This window comes from Temnothorax curvispinosus, unplaced genomic scaffold, assembly GCF_003070985.1.
Source record: "Temnothorax curvispinosus isolate PA1 unplaced genomic scaffold, ASM307098v1 QBEX01011037.1, whole genome shotgun sequence".
Taxonomy (NCBI): domain Eukaryota; kingdom Metazoa; phylum Arthropoda; class Insecta; order Hymenoptera; family Formicidae; genus Temnothorax; species Temnothorax curvispinosus.
The window spans coordinates 1-14,335 of record NW_020220817.1 but is presented as its reverse complement, the minus strand read 5'-3'; the positions used below and the strand labels follow the sequence as shown (position 1 = coordinate 14,335).

At 31.4% G+C, this 14,335-nt stretch overlaps 2 protein-coding genes across 3 annotated transcripts; one reads left to right on the top strand and one right to left on the bottom strand.

Moving 5' to 3' along the window:
* The first annotated feature begins 1,927 nt into the window (after positions 1 to 1,927).
* Positions 1,928 to 3,399, top strand: LOC112461085. The gene is made up of 5 exons (XM_025026162.1): positions 1,928 to 2,122; positions 2,327 to 2,465; positions 2,548 to 2,814; positions 2,914 to 3,085; positions 3,302 to 3,399. The coding sequence occupies exons 1-3, from the start codon at positions 2,087 to 2,089 to the stop codon at positions 2,781 to 2,783; spliced, it is 411 nt and encodes a 136-aa protein (XP_024881930.1). The 5' UTR covers positions 1,928 to 2,086; the 3' UTR covers positions 2,784 to 2,814; positions 2,914 to 3,085; positions 3,302 to 3,399.
* A 940-nt stretch (positions 3,400 to 4,339) lies between these two features.
* Positions 4,340 to 12,924, bottom strand: LOC112461084 (protein ALP1-like). 2 transcript variants are annotated; one of them, XM_025026160.1, is made up of 5 exons: positions 12,610 to 12,924; positions 9,377 to 9,705; positions 5,599 to 6,032; positions 5,253 to 5,490; positions 4,340 to 5,124 (listed from the first exon to the last, which is right to left on the bottom strand). In XM_025026160.1, the coding sequence occupies exons 3-5, from the start codon at positions 5,970 to 5,972 to the stop codon at positions 4,444 to 4,446; spliced, it is 1,293 nt and encodes a 430-aa protein (XP_024881928.1). In that variant the 5' UTR covers positions 5,973 to 6,032; positions 9,377 to 9,705; positions 12,610 to 12,924; the 3' UTR covers positions 4,340 to 4,443. The 2 variants fall into 2 exon arrangements, with proteins under 2 accessions (XP_024881928.1, XP_024881929.1); XM_025026161.1 differs by lacking the exon at positions 12,610 to 12,924 and having other exon boundaries at positions 9,377 to 9,944.
* Between the last annotated feature and the right edge of the window lie 1,411 nt (positions 12,925 to 14,335).

Below are 14,335 nucleotides of genomic sequence, written 5' to 3'. Positions count from 1 at the left end.
CTCTAAACGGTAAGATATAAATGCACCCATGTGCACATATAGGTAGCAATTTACTCCATTTGCACGAATTCTTGTATGAACACAGTGCACAAGATGACACTAATGCAGATAGATGAGCGAGCGTATATTTTATTTGCACATTATAAACAGCGCTAAGCGCAGAATGCATTTTGACAGTAGTCCCTGCGGCGATTTAAAATCAATTTAATATAAGAACGCCATCAAATTCGAGCTAGGATCTAAGTAGCAAATAATTTCCGTGTGAATTTCCAATATTATTTCCAACTAAACTGCGCGCCAACGAATTGTCGGTCTTGAAACACAGCTTCTTCGTTAGAACAGTAAATTCACTTAAATAAATCGCAAATCGATTTAATTTTTAATGCTGATACAAATCGTATCTAACATCCCCCCTTTTCCCGAATATTACTGTAAAAAATTTATTGCGAAAAAATATTATCTCAGTCAGGGTTTTTTCGCAATTAGAGGGATTTATTTTATTGATTGAAAAAGTCTTTGTAAAGCACGAAACGTCCCAGTTATTTTGACGAAATATTAAACTATATTATTTAGAACCATGTTGTTCGGTTATTGGCTCTTGTTTTATCTAAGACATACGAGCTTTATCTACTTATATATTTTTTAATTTATACGTATTAAAATTATTGCAATGTTAAAAAAAAACAAATTTTTTACATTATCTCATGACGAAAGAGACCATCACCTTCTCGCGGTTTCCGTTGAGCAACAATATATACGTAATCTATTCGTAAAAGTGAAATACACATAACTGCTGTGATTGCAAAAATTTGTCCTTTAATTTTACTATATGTATTTTACAAGACATAGTAACTTGTGCCAATGCCAAATAATTAATAAAATAAAATTGCTTAAAGTTTCCATGTGCGTAATCTATCGAGTCGGTAGAAGCAATTTTCTAATAGTAAATGTGGACGAGCGAGTAAGACGTTCGGCTAGAATGTTGAAGTTCTCAAGTTCGAGTCCTGGTTTTTTTCTAACTTTTTTGCATTTTTATTTTTTTAGGCAAATGAGTTTTTATGTAATACATATAAACTAGGAAAATTATTTGACAATCATTAAAATTATTTGCATATTTTCTAACAACTTTAGGAAAGTTAACGATTTGCTCATAAAAAAATAAAAAATTATTTTTAAATTACAAAATAAGTTTTCTTTATTATTATATAATAACAATAGTATTGTTCATTAATCCTCGGTCTCGGCTTCATGTAATATATATATATATATATATATATATATATATAAAATAATCAATAAATATCATAAGTAATTAATAAGTGCGACAAGACCTAGGTGCGCGCGCGCGCGCGCGCGCGCGCGAGCGCCGAGATATTAACAAGAAGCCTATAGCAGCACGATTCTCGCCGGCTCGGCTGACCGAGCATCGAGCATCTGACATCACCGCTGAAATCTGGCAAAATTAGTCCGGATTCGCACCAGGGGCAAAGTCTGTAGGTAAAATCGGGTATATTTAGTCCAGACTCGCACCAGGGGCAAAGTCTGTAATGTGATTTAGTCCGGACTCAATCCTAGGGGCAAAGTCTGTCGGTAAGGGGCAAAGTGTGTCGGTAATCAAAGCACGGAAATGCTGGTCTCGACTTTTGAGGAGCCATTGGCTATCTGTCTATTAATCTGTGGTACAGCATCCATATAGATATTACAGATTGTTTTATTAGCAAAAAAGTTTTTAAATGTGTATTTAAGCGACTTTAAATATAAGAATTAGATTATAAACAAGCCTTAGTGCGCACTCAGTGTGCACTAGTGCAAGCGCCCGAATTCGCTATTAGATCGGTTCAACTACAGTGTCAAACGCTGATACATTGCTGACAGTGCTGCCGTGCTGTATTAATTATATGTACTTAAAACACATAACCTAAGAAATTACATAACCTGAAAGGGTGCAGGGTTGAAGGCGCTTTGCTCCTTCCCAAAGGAGCAGAAACAAAAAAAAAAAAATAACCTGAAAGGAAACGTTAAAGATACGTAGTCATCATCCAGTGACATAAAAAAGAAAAATTAATAAATTAAATTAATATTAAAGATGCAAGAGTCGAATAAAGAAAATGAAAATGATGACGTAAGTATATATATAAAAAAAGTAATTTTTTATATAAAATAAATTCTATTTAATCAAAACAACTAAATTTTATATGAATTTCTTTTCTATATATAGACTAATAAATTAAGCTATATATTTTGAAACGTAAAAAAATATTTTAAGTATTTTAGAACAATATACAACTTGTGAGATATATATGCTATTTCTAATGTTTTGTGGTAGGTATTTGACCTACCAGTACAGACATGTGGACTCTGCGAAACCATATGTGATGCAGATTACATCAACCAACATGAGTGTCTTCAAGGATATCCTAATTATTATACTGACCCAAATACTTATTATTTTTATCCGATGTGCGGTATGTAAAAGTAGCATAAATAAATAACTTATTTATTTAAAGAAATTTAAAAGAATATTCAATATCATGTAATAATTTGTAGAAGATGGAAGTATTTTAAGAAGAAGTGCAATTGATGGTCAAGAAGTAACGGTACAAGAAAGTTTAGAAAACATAACAAATAAAAGAAAAAATACAAGGAAAAAATTAAGTATTATAGAAAAGCAGGAGTTGCTAGAATTAGAAGAACAATTAATTTTAGAAGTACAGGCACGCGAAGCATTATGGAATCCACAGTTGGATTTGTCACTCCGTAGCAGAAAAGCAACGGCACAATAATTATGGAAAGAAATTTCTGAAGCATTAAATGGTAAGCAAATACTTATTCAATAATAAAATAATTATAGGAATAGTATGCAACTCAATAATTATTAATATAAATTTGTTTGTAACATATGATGTTTTCCAGGAAAACTGTCGGACAAAGAAGCAAAAACAAAGTTTAAATCCCTGCATGATACATACAGAAGAATTGTTAGCAATGAATCGTTGGCTAGTGGTTCAGAAAGACCTGCTAAAATGAGCAAATGGCAACACTACGATAATTTATCGTTTTTGCGTGACTCATGCCTACAAAAACAGTGAGTATTTTTTATATCGTTCTTTCAGAACAATACTTATAGTAGAATGTCAACATAAAATATAAAATAAAACAATAATATAAAACAATAATAGAAATAATATAAAACAATATAAATAAAACAATGTGAAAAAATATATATACATATACATAATAGATAATATACAATATACATAATAGATTTTTGGAAATTAACATTTTAACTCTGTTATAATAGAACAAAATCAAATGTATCATGCAGCGTAGATAGTAATGATGTACAGCAATAAGACTCAATTCTCAGTTCTACAGATGTGGAACAAAATAGACAAGAAAGTATGTTTAATCTAATTCATTATAAATAAATATAATATTTCATATATTATTACATATATAGATATATATATTACATGTAAACATTTTTTTTAGAAACAAGGAAACAAAGCAATAATAAAAAAGATAATTCAGCTCTGGAGAGAATTGCTGATGCTTTCTGTAAAAGAAATACGGAGGCACCCATTGTTTTACCTGATCCTCCAGAAAACGATGAAGTGGACGCAATTGTAGCTGTAGTGGAAACAAGACTGAGAAAACTTCCACGAAACATATTGGATGATACAGCGCAGAAACTTTTTCAACTAACGTATGAGCTCATAAAAAATATTTCTTGAAAAAGTTTTTGCGATGCATTATCAAACATGTTAAGTGTTTGTTACTTAATTAAGCATACTTGTTAAGCTTAAGTTTTTCATATTTTTATGTGTGATAAAGGCCCGTTTCTACCATTCGCGATTAACTTTAACCTCAAGTTAAACTATCTTAATATCTTTGTTATTTTCAGATACATTCTTTAAAAAAGACAAAGATAGTTTAACCCAAGATTAAAGTTAACCGTGGATGATAGAAACGGGCCACAGAACGTTTTCTGTGTTATAGTTTATATTACTAATTATAAACATGTACATACAATATAGTCTTTTATTTTTAATTTTTTTATTTGTACTTGTCATATGTGATATAAAACATTTCCTATGTTATAAAGTTAATATTACTAAGTAATACTATTATAAACATGTACATGCAATATAGTCTTTTATTTTTAAGTTTTTTATTTGTACTTGTGATATGTGATATAAAACGTTTCCTATGTTCTACAGTTTATATTACTAAGTAATACTATATAAACATGTTCATGCAATATAGTCTATACTTTTATTTTTATATGAAATAATAATAAATAATATAAATAACAAGTAAACGTCTTTTTCAATTATTTTGCAACATTCTTTATTGTTAATGCTTATAAACAATAGTGAATATATCTAAATATATAAAGAATATATGCGAGGCTACATATTTTTTGTATTTTGAAAAACATATTTAGATATAATCATTTTGCCAAGGTACAGATCCTTCATTATTAAAGTATGTACAAAACTTTTCCCTTATTTCTATACTTGATTTAGTACTTATATATGATCCTGTACGACGAATTTCACGATAGGCAGTACAAAAATCATTATGATCTACATGATCAATTATACTTGCAGATATATATTCATTAGTGTTTATGTCTTGCTTTCTTAACCAATTATGCAAGCACACAATGGCTTGCACAATTTTTTCTGCAGTTTCTACTGTACTGATTATTGGTTTTCTTAATATTCGCCACTGAGAGGCAAGAATACCAAATGTATTTTCAATAGTGCGTCTGGCACGGCTCAATCGATAGTTAAATATATTTTTTTCTTTATTTAATCCGCCCCTTCCTGGATATGGTCGCAACAAATATTCCTTCAAAGGAAATGCTTCATCTCCAACGAGGCAATATGGTAGTATGGGACCATTTTCAAAAATAGTCTCTGCATTTGGTACATTTAGCTTTTTTTGTTCAAATTTTTTGCCAAACTGACATTCTCTAAAAATACCACCATCGCTGCGTCTTCCATAGGCTCCAATATCGACAAATGTGAATAAGTAATTGGCATCACATATTGCCATTAAAACAACACTATGGCTGTGTTTATAGTTATAATATGTAGAGCCAGCATTAGCAGGACACTGAAAAAGTACATTATTATAAGTACACATTATTATAATAGTTGCGTTCAATTTGCAAATCGGAGGTGTAAAACTGAATGCAAATATTGTCAAATTGAATGAATTTATAATAGTATAAAAATACATACTTGAATAACAATGTGTTTTCCATCGATGGCACCAATGCAATGAGGAAAATTGCATTGATTTTCAAAATCTGCTGCAATACGCAGCCAATCTTCCTTTGTTAAAAATGATGGAAGGACAACTGGGCACAACATGTTCCAAATTGCTTCACATGTTTCGGATATAATATTACTTATTGTTGTACATCCTAATAAGTACTGGTATGATATTGATACCATTGAGTCGCCACAAGCCAAATATCTATAATATGTGAAAGATAACTATATAAGTCAGATCATTTATAGCTTGTATTGTCTAATGCATTGCTTTCATATATGCAATTATTTTAAAAAATGTAATAAAACAAACCTTAGAGTCAAACACAAACGTTCTTCAGCACTGACAGGCTCTCTAATATGTGTCTGCTTTTGAAGTTTCGGTCCAACAATTTGTAGTAAATTTTCCAGTTGCGTTGATGACATACGAAAATAATTCAGAAATCTTGCACTTTCTAATCTCACATTCGGTAAAATAGCTTTGTAAAATCCATATTTATTATGATTTTGAAAAAGTGGTGCGACCCAAAATTTTTTTTTCGAATAATGTCTTTTTTGTTTCTGATATGTCGATAGCAATATAACAAAAACGATATCATTTTCAAATTGTATTTGACATTTTCGTCGAATTATTTGATTACAATTAGATATCCAATTATAATATTTTTTTCTTTTGGAAGCTGCCATTATTGCTTTCTACAACACAACTTTGTCGCTGCAATCTTTTTTTATGTGCACAAGCTGCCGCTGTAATAGTTTAGCAACAAAAGTCGTCACGTGATCATTTTTGTCGTTCAAACGATCAGTTTCAGCGGCACGTGAAAATGCACTACAAGTCGACACAAGTATCGTTTTATCTTTGTTACTCATTGCCAAAAAAGAAAGATACATAGAACGATGCTTGTGTCGATTTGTGTCACTTGCTGGAAAACTCCCAAAGCAGGATCAGTGAGCGTTCAATAATTCTTTAATATGATTGGTTCTTGCCTTTAAGCCGGTTCTATAATACGTCGCAAACGATGGCAACTGCTAGTTGAAAAGTGTTATTTCCACGTTGCGTTTTTAGCATTAATCACGTTAGAATGCGATTATGTCTTATATTGCAAAATATACAGGGTATAAAACTAAAGGTGTTACAGACTATTATTTCTAAAACTAAGCAAATTATGAAATTTTTGTTTTCTTAGAAATATTAGTCTGTAACACCTTTAACTTTACAATCTGTACATACTGTTTGTAAGATATACTCTTTATAAGACTAGTTAGAAGAGGATGCGTAACACTACAAAATGCATGATATCAGTACCAAATTACCTTTTTCAAAACAGGTAAAAAAAAGGCGCTAAGTACACGCGTGGTTGTTACCTCGAAAAGAAACCAAGTGGTAGTATCATTAATTTTAAATTAAAAAATAAATAAAATCTATTCTAACTAGGTGGCATGGTATAGTAGTAGTTTAATTTTTCTTAACAAAATGATTATGTTACAAAATTGTTACTTTATTCAATCCAAGTAATATCTACCTCAAAAAAACTTAAATAACAAGTGGTATCTATTTAAAAAAAAATATGTGAAATCTTTTAATACTGCGCCAATTACAAAGAGAGAATATATATAGGTATATATTATATACATATACATATATACCTTAACAAAATTATTATTAATTATATCACAAAATTGCGTTACCAAACTCAATCCAAGTGATACGTACCAACCTAAATAGTAGTAGCTTTATTTCTCCTTAACAAAATTATATCACAAAATTGCGTTACCTAACTCAACCCCTAAGTGATATGTTATTTCAAAAAAATATATAAAATCTTTAAATTACGCCCAACTACAAAGAGAATATATATATTGCTTTGAAAAATAATTGTAGTGCAACTACTCTTAAAAAATAAAACATAATTGTGTTACCTAACTCAACCCAAGTGGTATGTATCTTTGTATTCCTGAGGGTCTTTCTATCAACCCAAGTGATAGTAGTTTTAATTCTCCTTGATAAAATTATAATATTACAAAGAATCATTTTAAGGTGGTCCTTTCGCGGACCCAGCTAGTCAAGTTAACAGTCCGTCATGAGGTAATTGAAAACAAACATATTGACAAACATTACACAACATCCCAATAATTATAATAATATAATATGATTTTACACGCACGATTTAATCGTATTTAATTATTTACTAATTAAAAAAATATCACAATAGTAGTGCGGTTGGACTCGATTTAGGTTAGGTCAGGCATGACAGTACGAGTAAAGCAATATGCGATTGGACCACTACTTATTTAACCTCATATATCAAAGCAAAACATTCGGCAAGCCCTTATTTTCAAGGTATGTACGAAATCCGGAAACTTCAGGGAATATTTTAAGACATGAATAATGTATTCATCTGATCGCTAAGTACATGTATTATTCGTTGAAAACCTCGGACGTGGCGATTTGCATCATTCTATCTTTCTCGTTCATTAGATGTAAACAAGGATAGAATGACAATGGCACGCTCCGCGAACGCACATTTAGAATGACTTATTTCTTGTAAAGTGTCGGTAACCTTACTTGATTTTTCGTACACATGCCCCTTATTACTGTATATTTAACATATATTAAATTTAGGTACCTATCTAATACTTGTTCTCACGAAAGGACCACCTTAATCACAAAGAATTAAAGAGGTAGCATTATAAAATAAAAATATTTAATTAAAATAAAATAAATAAATTTTTCTTGTAAAAAACTTGGCGCTGCTTTTTTAAGGTCAATCCAGACAAATTTTTTCTACGGCGTCCGAGCCAAAATAATATCTGCTCGTAACTGTAAAACTGACAAGCCTGCCTCCCCTTCTAAAAAAGTAAGTGGAAAAAGGGACTCAAGAAGGACCCAGGCTGTTACGAAAGATCAATATATCGCCGAATGGCGAATACCGACCAAGTCAAGTCTCGCACGGACGTCTCAGACCCATGTAGCACTAGACGTAATCTTTTTTGTAAGTAATAATTTTGCTAATATTATTGAAAGTTCATTAAAAATCAAATATTAAATAAACAAAAGTTTATCAAAAGATTATAAAATTGTCAACTACAATGTAGACAGATGTTTTGTAAATTTTTTCAGATTTTTTAAAATACTTAAAGTAGCGAAAATAGCGTTGGACATGACAGACTCACGTATGCACTAAGAAGGTACCAAAAAAACAGAGGGTTAATATAAAAGCATTCTTTCATATGTTTTATATATTTTTGAAGCGTGTGAGAATTTATATTTTATTACTTTGCGTATACGCGTCTCCGTGTAATACGCAGGGGTACTCGTACTGACGCGAGTATAACGGGTACCCGTATTGACACGGGTAGCGGGTAGCCGAATCGATACGGGTACCCGCCACCCGAATTACCCGAATTACCCGGGTACCCGCGGAACCGGTCCAGATCCGTATACAACGAGTAACGGGCGAACGGGCGGATACCCGGGTATTCCGAGCTCTAGTTTTTATCTATTTGTCATCGGACAAATCTGAGCTTAGAAAACTTCCAACAGTTGCAAAATAAACGTTCTGCTGAACGTGACCATTGAAAGAACATTTATACATGTGTTCATTTTGAAGAACTTCCTGAACTGGTGCACATCAATAATGCAATTAAGTTTAGAGTGAGACAAATATATTTTGTTTTACTTTAACTTATTACATGAATGTGCACCAGTTCAAGAATTTCTTCGAAAAAGAATAGACGTCATAGATGGTATATGCATAAAAGCTTTTAGAACATTCTCACGCATGTCTCAAAGACGTCATAAACACGTTCAAAAGACGTGAAAAATAGGAATTTTAAATGTCTTTACTTTATCATTAAAACAAAACGTTTATAATAGTTTTTTAAACGCTATTTTATTGGAAAAGAAACGTTCCATCAAACGTTTTTCGAATGGACATTTTTACTCATGAGAAACGTTTCTAGAAATCGTTTATAAAACGTTTCGGAAAAACGCTTATAAAACATTTCTGAAACGTGTATGCTACCTGGGATATTTCAAAAATGATTATCGGATTTGCATAGAGCATATCTTTCCAATCAAAATCACTTACCTGTAGGTTCACAAGAGTAAAGCTCGATGAAAGAGTAAAAAGGACCCCACACAAATCTTATGAAAATCCGGTCCCGGCCAAATTCAATGAAACTGTGCCATTTTGTAGTGATCGAGGCACGCACGCACGCACAGAGGTGTAAATCCGATCATGCAACTTCCATTCTGTATACCTTGTACGCTGATGCCGATGATACTGTAACTTTCAAGTTCCATAACTTGAGAAGTACTTAGGGGAACTGTGCCTAATATCGCCCTTCTTTCTTAATTCCGCACCCTACGATGTTGAGACTGTTACATATGTTGCATTCTGTCAGTGAGCAGTGGAAGCTGTTGAACAACGCTGCTTTGAATGATCTTTTGTTTTATTTTAGTTAGAACTGTGATGTCTGTTGTATAAAAAGTAACGTGGCAGTTTATAGGTTTAACGAGGTTTCGAAATTTTGCAAGGGGTGTCTTACGTTATTAATCCTCATAAAAGCGGTATAAAACCCTGAAGTTGGTCGAATCGCGTTTGCAATTGTTGCCGTGTTATTGCTAACGTGATTGGTCGTCTCGATTCAATCGATTGATCGAGTGTAAAAATGTTTTTTGCATAGATAATAACAAATAAAAAACATCACAAAGCGCGCGCTATAATAATCTAGTCCTGCTTCTCCTCTTCTAAAAAGGGCATGTCATCGCCGATATATACTCGAATCTATCGAAATATTGTTGTCGCTTTTCCGCGATGTGGATTGGTTCTCTTATTGCGCTTACTTCATGAGCAGTTATATGGCAATTTTGACAGTTGTGTGGTTAATAGTGTAAAGATGCCATTTCACGTTGACGCTCGATGCTCATTTTCAGCGAGCAAAAATCTTCAAATATAATTATATATATATATAATACACGTGGTTTCGCTTTGACGCTATAGCGTCAAGAAATAAAGCTGAATTTATTCAACATCCACAGTGGTCCCAAATCTTAAAAACCTGGCTAAAAGTCGATGTTTCGAAGTACTCTATAATGCATAATTATTTATATTTTTACCATTATATATGTCTGAACTATAAGTCTGTATATGGATAATAATTTAAAATGCTTTATTGTAATAGAATCGGCTATCAAAGTTGTTTAATCTTTTGCGATGTAACTCCTTGGAGATAGAAGCAAAAGAAGTAAAAATGTCAGTTTGTGTCTTATTTTTTTATAATAAACCAAAATATTTTTTATTTTAGAGTAACTTATTGCATTCTTGAACATTGATTGATGTTAAAAAAAGTAAAATAAATGGTATAATGCATGTAAATAATGTTTTATTACTAAATTTTACGGAAAAATTAACATAACTTTCAGGTCACTTTTCTAAAAAATGTGCAAGTTTGTGCAGCTAAATTTAGTAAAAAAACATTGTTCAGATACAAAATAAGATATCAAGAAAAAAATCTCGAAGATGTTTTTTGATGTATTTGAGAAAATTGAGTTGAAAGTTGACATTTATTTTCGGTATATGTTTAGCATTTGTCAGCTTTAATTTAGTCAATGCAAAAATCTTGTGGAAACTTCAAAACTTGTGGAATTTATCTGCACAAAAATTATTACTCGGGGGTTCTGAGGTCGTTAATTATGAATTAATTGACATCCAAATTTTTAAATTCAAAATGGAGAATACAATATGGCGTTTCAAACTGTAAATTGATTAAATTACTTCAACAAGTTTCTATTCAAAATCGATTTTTTCCTACTTAATTTCATTAAGTTAATTTAAATTATAGAACAAAAATAAACATTAAATGTTAATAAATGTTAATATTAATGTTTATTAACACTTTGAAGCATACATTTTTTCTTTTTAGCGGATTTTTATAAAATGATTTTTAATACTCAGGGGTTTTTTGAGTAATTACGCTAATTACGATTCTGGAGTCAAAATTACAAAATTAAAAATGGCGGATCCAAAATGACGTGACAAGTCGAAATTGCAAATATCAACCGAATTTGTAAAAGTAAATATTAAAAGAAAATAATTTGCTACAATATTATTTTAAAAATTTTATTTACCAATAAGATCTTTCGCAAGACAATTGTCCATTGAGTGCACGGTCTTACATACAGGTCTCTTAACTTGATAGAATTTCAGTGGTGGGCGTGACTCCAATATCGAAGTCATTTTTTGTGGTGTCGCTGCTATCGAGGGATGTCGATTTGATATACGTAACCTGTGTTGTCATTGCGTTAACCAATAAGTCTTTATTATTTAATACATTGTGTTGTGCTGTTTTCGGTTATTTGTACCTTCCCTTTTTCATTCACGATCGACACGTTAAATTTTAAAGTATAGGCAGTAGTTTCTATAAAATTTGTAAAATGATTTCTGTTTGCATATGTCCGCCATTTTTGATCCGTTATTTTGAGATTTTAATTTTCGACATTAGATTCGTAATCAGCGACTTCAAAAACCCTCAAGTAATAAGTTTTGTCTAAATACAATAATTTTTGTTTGTATAAGTCTGCCATTTTGAGTTTTTAAGTTTTGACATCAGATTCGTAATCAGCGACTTCAAAAACCCCCAAGCAATAAGTGTTGTCTAAATACAATAATTTTTGTTTGTACAAGTCCGCCATTTTGGATCCGCTATTTTGAATTTTTAATTTTCGACATCAGATTCGTAATCAGCGACTTCAAAAACCCCCAAGCAATAAGTTTTGTCTAAATACAATAATTTTTGTTTGTACAAGTTTGCCATTTTGGATCCGCCATTTTGAGTTTTTAATTTTCGACATCAGATTCATAATCACTGACCTCGAAAACTTTAAGATACTAATTTTTGCGCAGACAAATTAAGTTTTTAACTTTTGGCCAGGTTTTTAGGATTTGGGACCACTGTGCAGCGTTGACGCTGAATCGTCGTTGATGGTCTCAGTACAATCAAAAATAGGCTTCAAAATACGTAATTATTGATTATTTTTAAGTAATATCTTTAAGTAATAATATTTTACGAATATTATATATAAATAAAAAATATTATTTCTGAAGATTTTATTCACTGAAAATGAGCGTCGAGCCGATCGAGCGTCAACGTAAAAAGGCACCTTAATAGTAACAGTAAAATATTAAAAATAAATAGCGCGCGTCTGTGATGTCTAGTACAGCAAAAAAGATATGTACTAAGAACGAATACGAATTTTTACCATAAAACATGTAATATTGTATCTCATATTATTCCTAAATTAGAGATATTCTTTGCTAACCATTATTGTGATGCTTTAATCGGTTGTTTCGTCCTTGCGGTATTCCTAATTCAGCCTTCTAGGAATGTTCATTATACCGCTCGATCATTTTTCCTAACTGGTTTGCCTCTAGGATACCTCTGAAATTCTCTCAACCTTCTGTTCAAATGAGTAACAATCTTTTTCCAAGAGTAAATCGGCCAGATGGGATGCTGGTCGACATCACTCCACCCTAAAGTCCGTGAAATGCTCTCTAATCGTTAAAAGAGGATATCTTTACCAACCTTATGTGTGTTCTATTTTGAGTTGTTTCTATTTCCAGCATATACGTATTGTGTCATAATTATATTTTTAACAAAAATATGTAAAAGGTGCGATAATATCATATGATATTAAGAACACGTTTTTTTATGTAAAAAAATGCTACTTTTTTTGTTTTCTTTCAGAAAAGATAGTTAAAATAAACTTTGAACACATTCATGCCATAGAAATCATATATTACGATAGAATAAAATAATGCGGTTTAGTTATATTCTTATAGAAGTTTTCAGTCAAAATTTTGGTTTTTAAAAATGGGGTGCGATATTAGGCACACTTTCCCTAATAAAAAATATTTTATTATAATGTTTTGAAAAACTCAAGAATATATAATAAAAAATTGGGGTTTTCACATTAAAAAATTTTATGGTAACCTTTACGTAACCTTTTTTTATAACGGGGGGGAAATCCACACGGATACCCCCTCCCGCGGGGTAGGGAGGGCGGTTATGTGGGACTTTAACCCACTAAAAACCCCCTCGAATGTCCCTCACGGCGCTTTTTTGGGGAGGTCCCGGGAATCACAAGTATACCTACCGTGAACCTTTACGTAACCTTGACAACACTCTTCAAAGTCATACTAATATTTTGAAAATATGCAGTAGTTTTCATAAAATTAGAGGTTTCCATACTTTTGCCAAGCCCTGTACATGTAATATAAATTACGTGAAAGGAGGATGTGCTAAAAAGTTCATAATTTATTAATACCACACTCTGGTCAGGTATCTGTATAATTATGTTTGAAATATTTTATATAATAACAAATTTATATATATATATATATATATATATATATATATATATATATATATGTATGTATATATGTATATAGGTTATATCTAATATCTTACAAACTTTATATTTATTTTTTACAAGAAACACAAAGAAGAGATTACTAGGTTTTTGTATCAGTATCTACTTATGTTACGATTATCTTTACACACATTAGATTCGCATACTTTATAGCAATTTTAGTGATAAAATCGTAATCAGAGTATATCAGATATGTATTTTAATTGCAAATGGAAAAAAAGGATAAAGAGCCACTTCTTATTCTTCGTGTAGTAATAAGTATTAAATAGGTGCAATAATGACTTGTCCTCTTCTTTTTATCATAATGCTGCTGTTTGTTTTGAGTCATTTGTTGCAATTAGATACTTAGTATACGTGTGTGTATTATGTATACGCAAATATAGATCTGTTTTTATAGCTGAACTAGTGTACACTCTTTTTATTTAAAATGAAATAGGTGTGGTGTATGTCTGAAATTTGGTGAAAGCGAGAAGGAAAGTTCTAATGCAATCCAGTGCAGCAATAAAAAACAAATCTTATGTATACATATATGTATGTGCAACGCACGCACGCGCACACACGCGCGCACGCACACACACACACACACACACACACACACACACACACACACACACAC

Bases quoted from the DNA above. Each gene is read 5' to 3' on its own strand.
- LOC112461085 (XM_025026162.1), top strand. From the start codon at position 2,087: ATGCAAGAGTCGAATAAAGAAAATGAAAATGATGAC. The intron at 2,123-2,326 runs GTAAGTATATAT...GTTTTGTGGTAG, and splicing joins AAGAAAATGAAAATGATGAC to GTATTTGACCTACCAGTACA. The intron at 2,466-2,547 runs GTATGTAAAAGT...AATAATTTGTAG, and splicing joins TTATTTTTATCCGATGTGCG to AAGATGGAAGTATTTTAAGA.
- LOC112461084 (XM_025026160.1), bottom strand. From the start codon at position 5,972: ATGGCAGCTTCCAAAAGAAAAAAATATTATAATTGGATATCTAATTGT. The intron at 5,491-5,598 runs GTTTGTTTTATT...CACATATTATAG, and splicing joins CGTTTGTGTTTGACTCTAAG to ATATTTGGCTTGTGGCGACT. The intron at 5,125-5,252 runs GTATGTATTTTT...GTACTTTTTCAG, and splicing joins GAAAACACATTGTTATTCAA to TGTCCTGCTAATGCTGGCTC.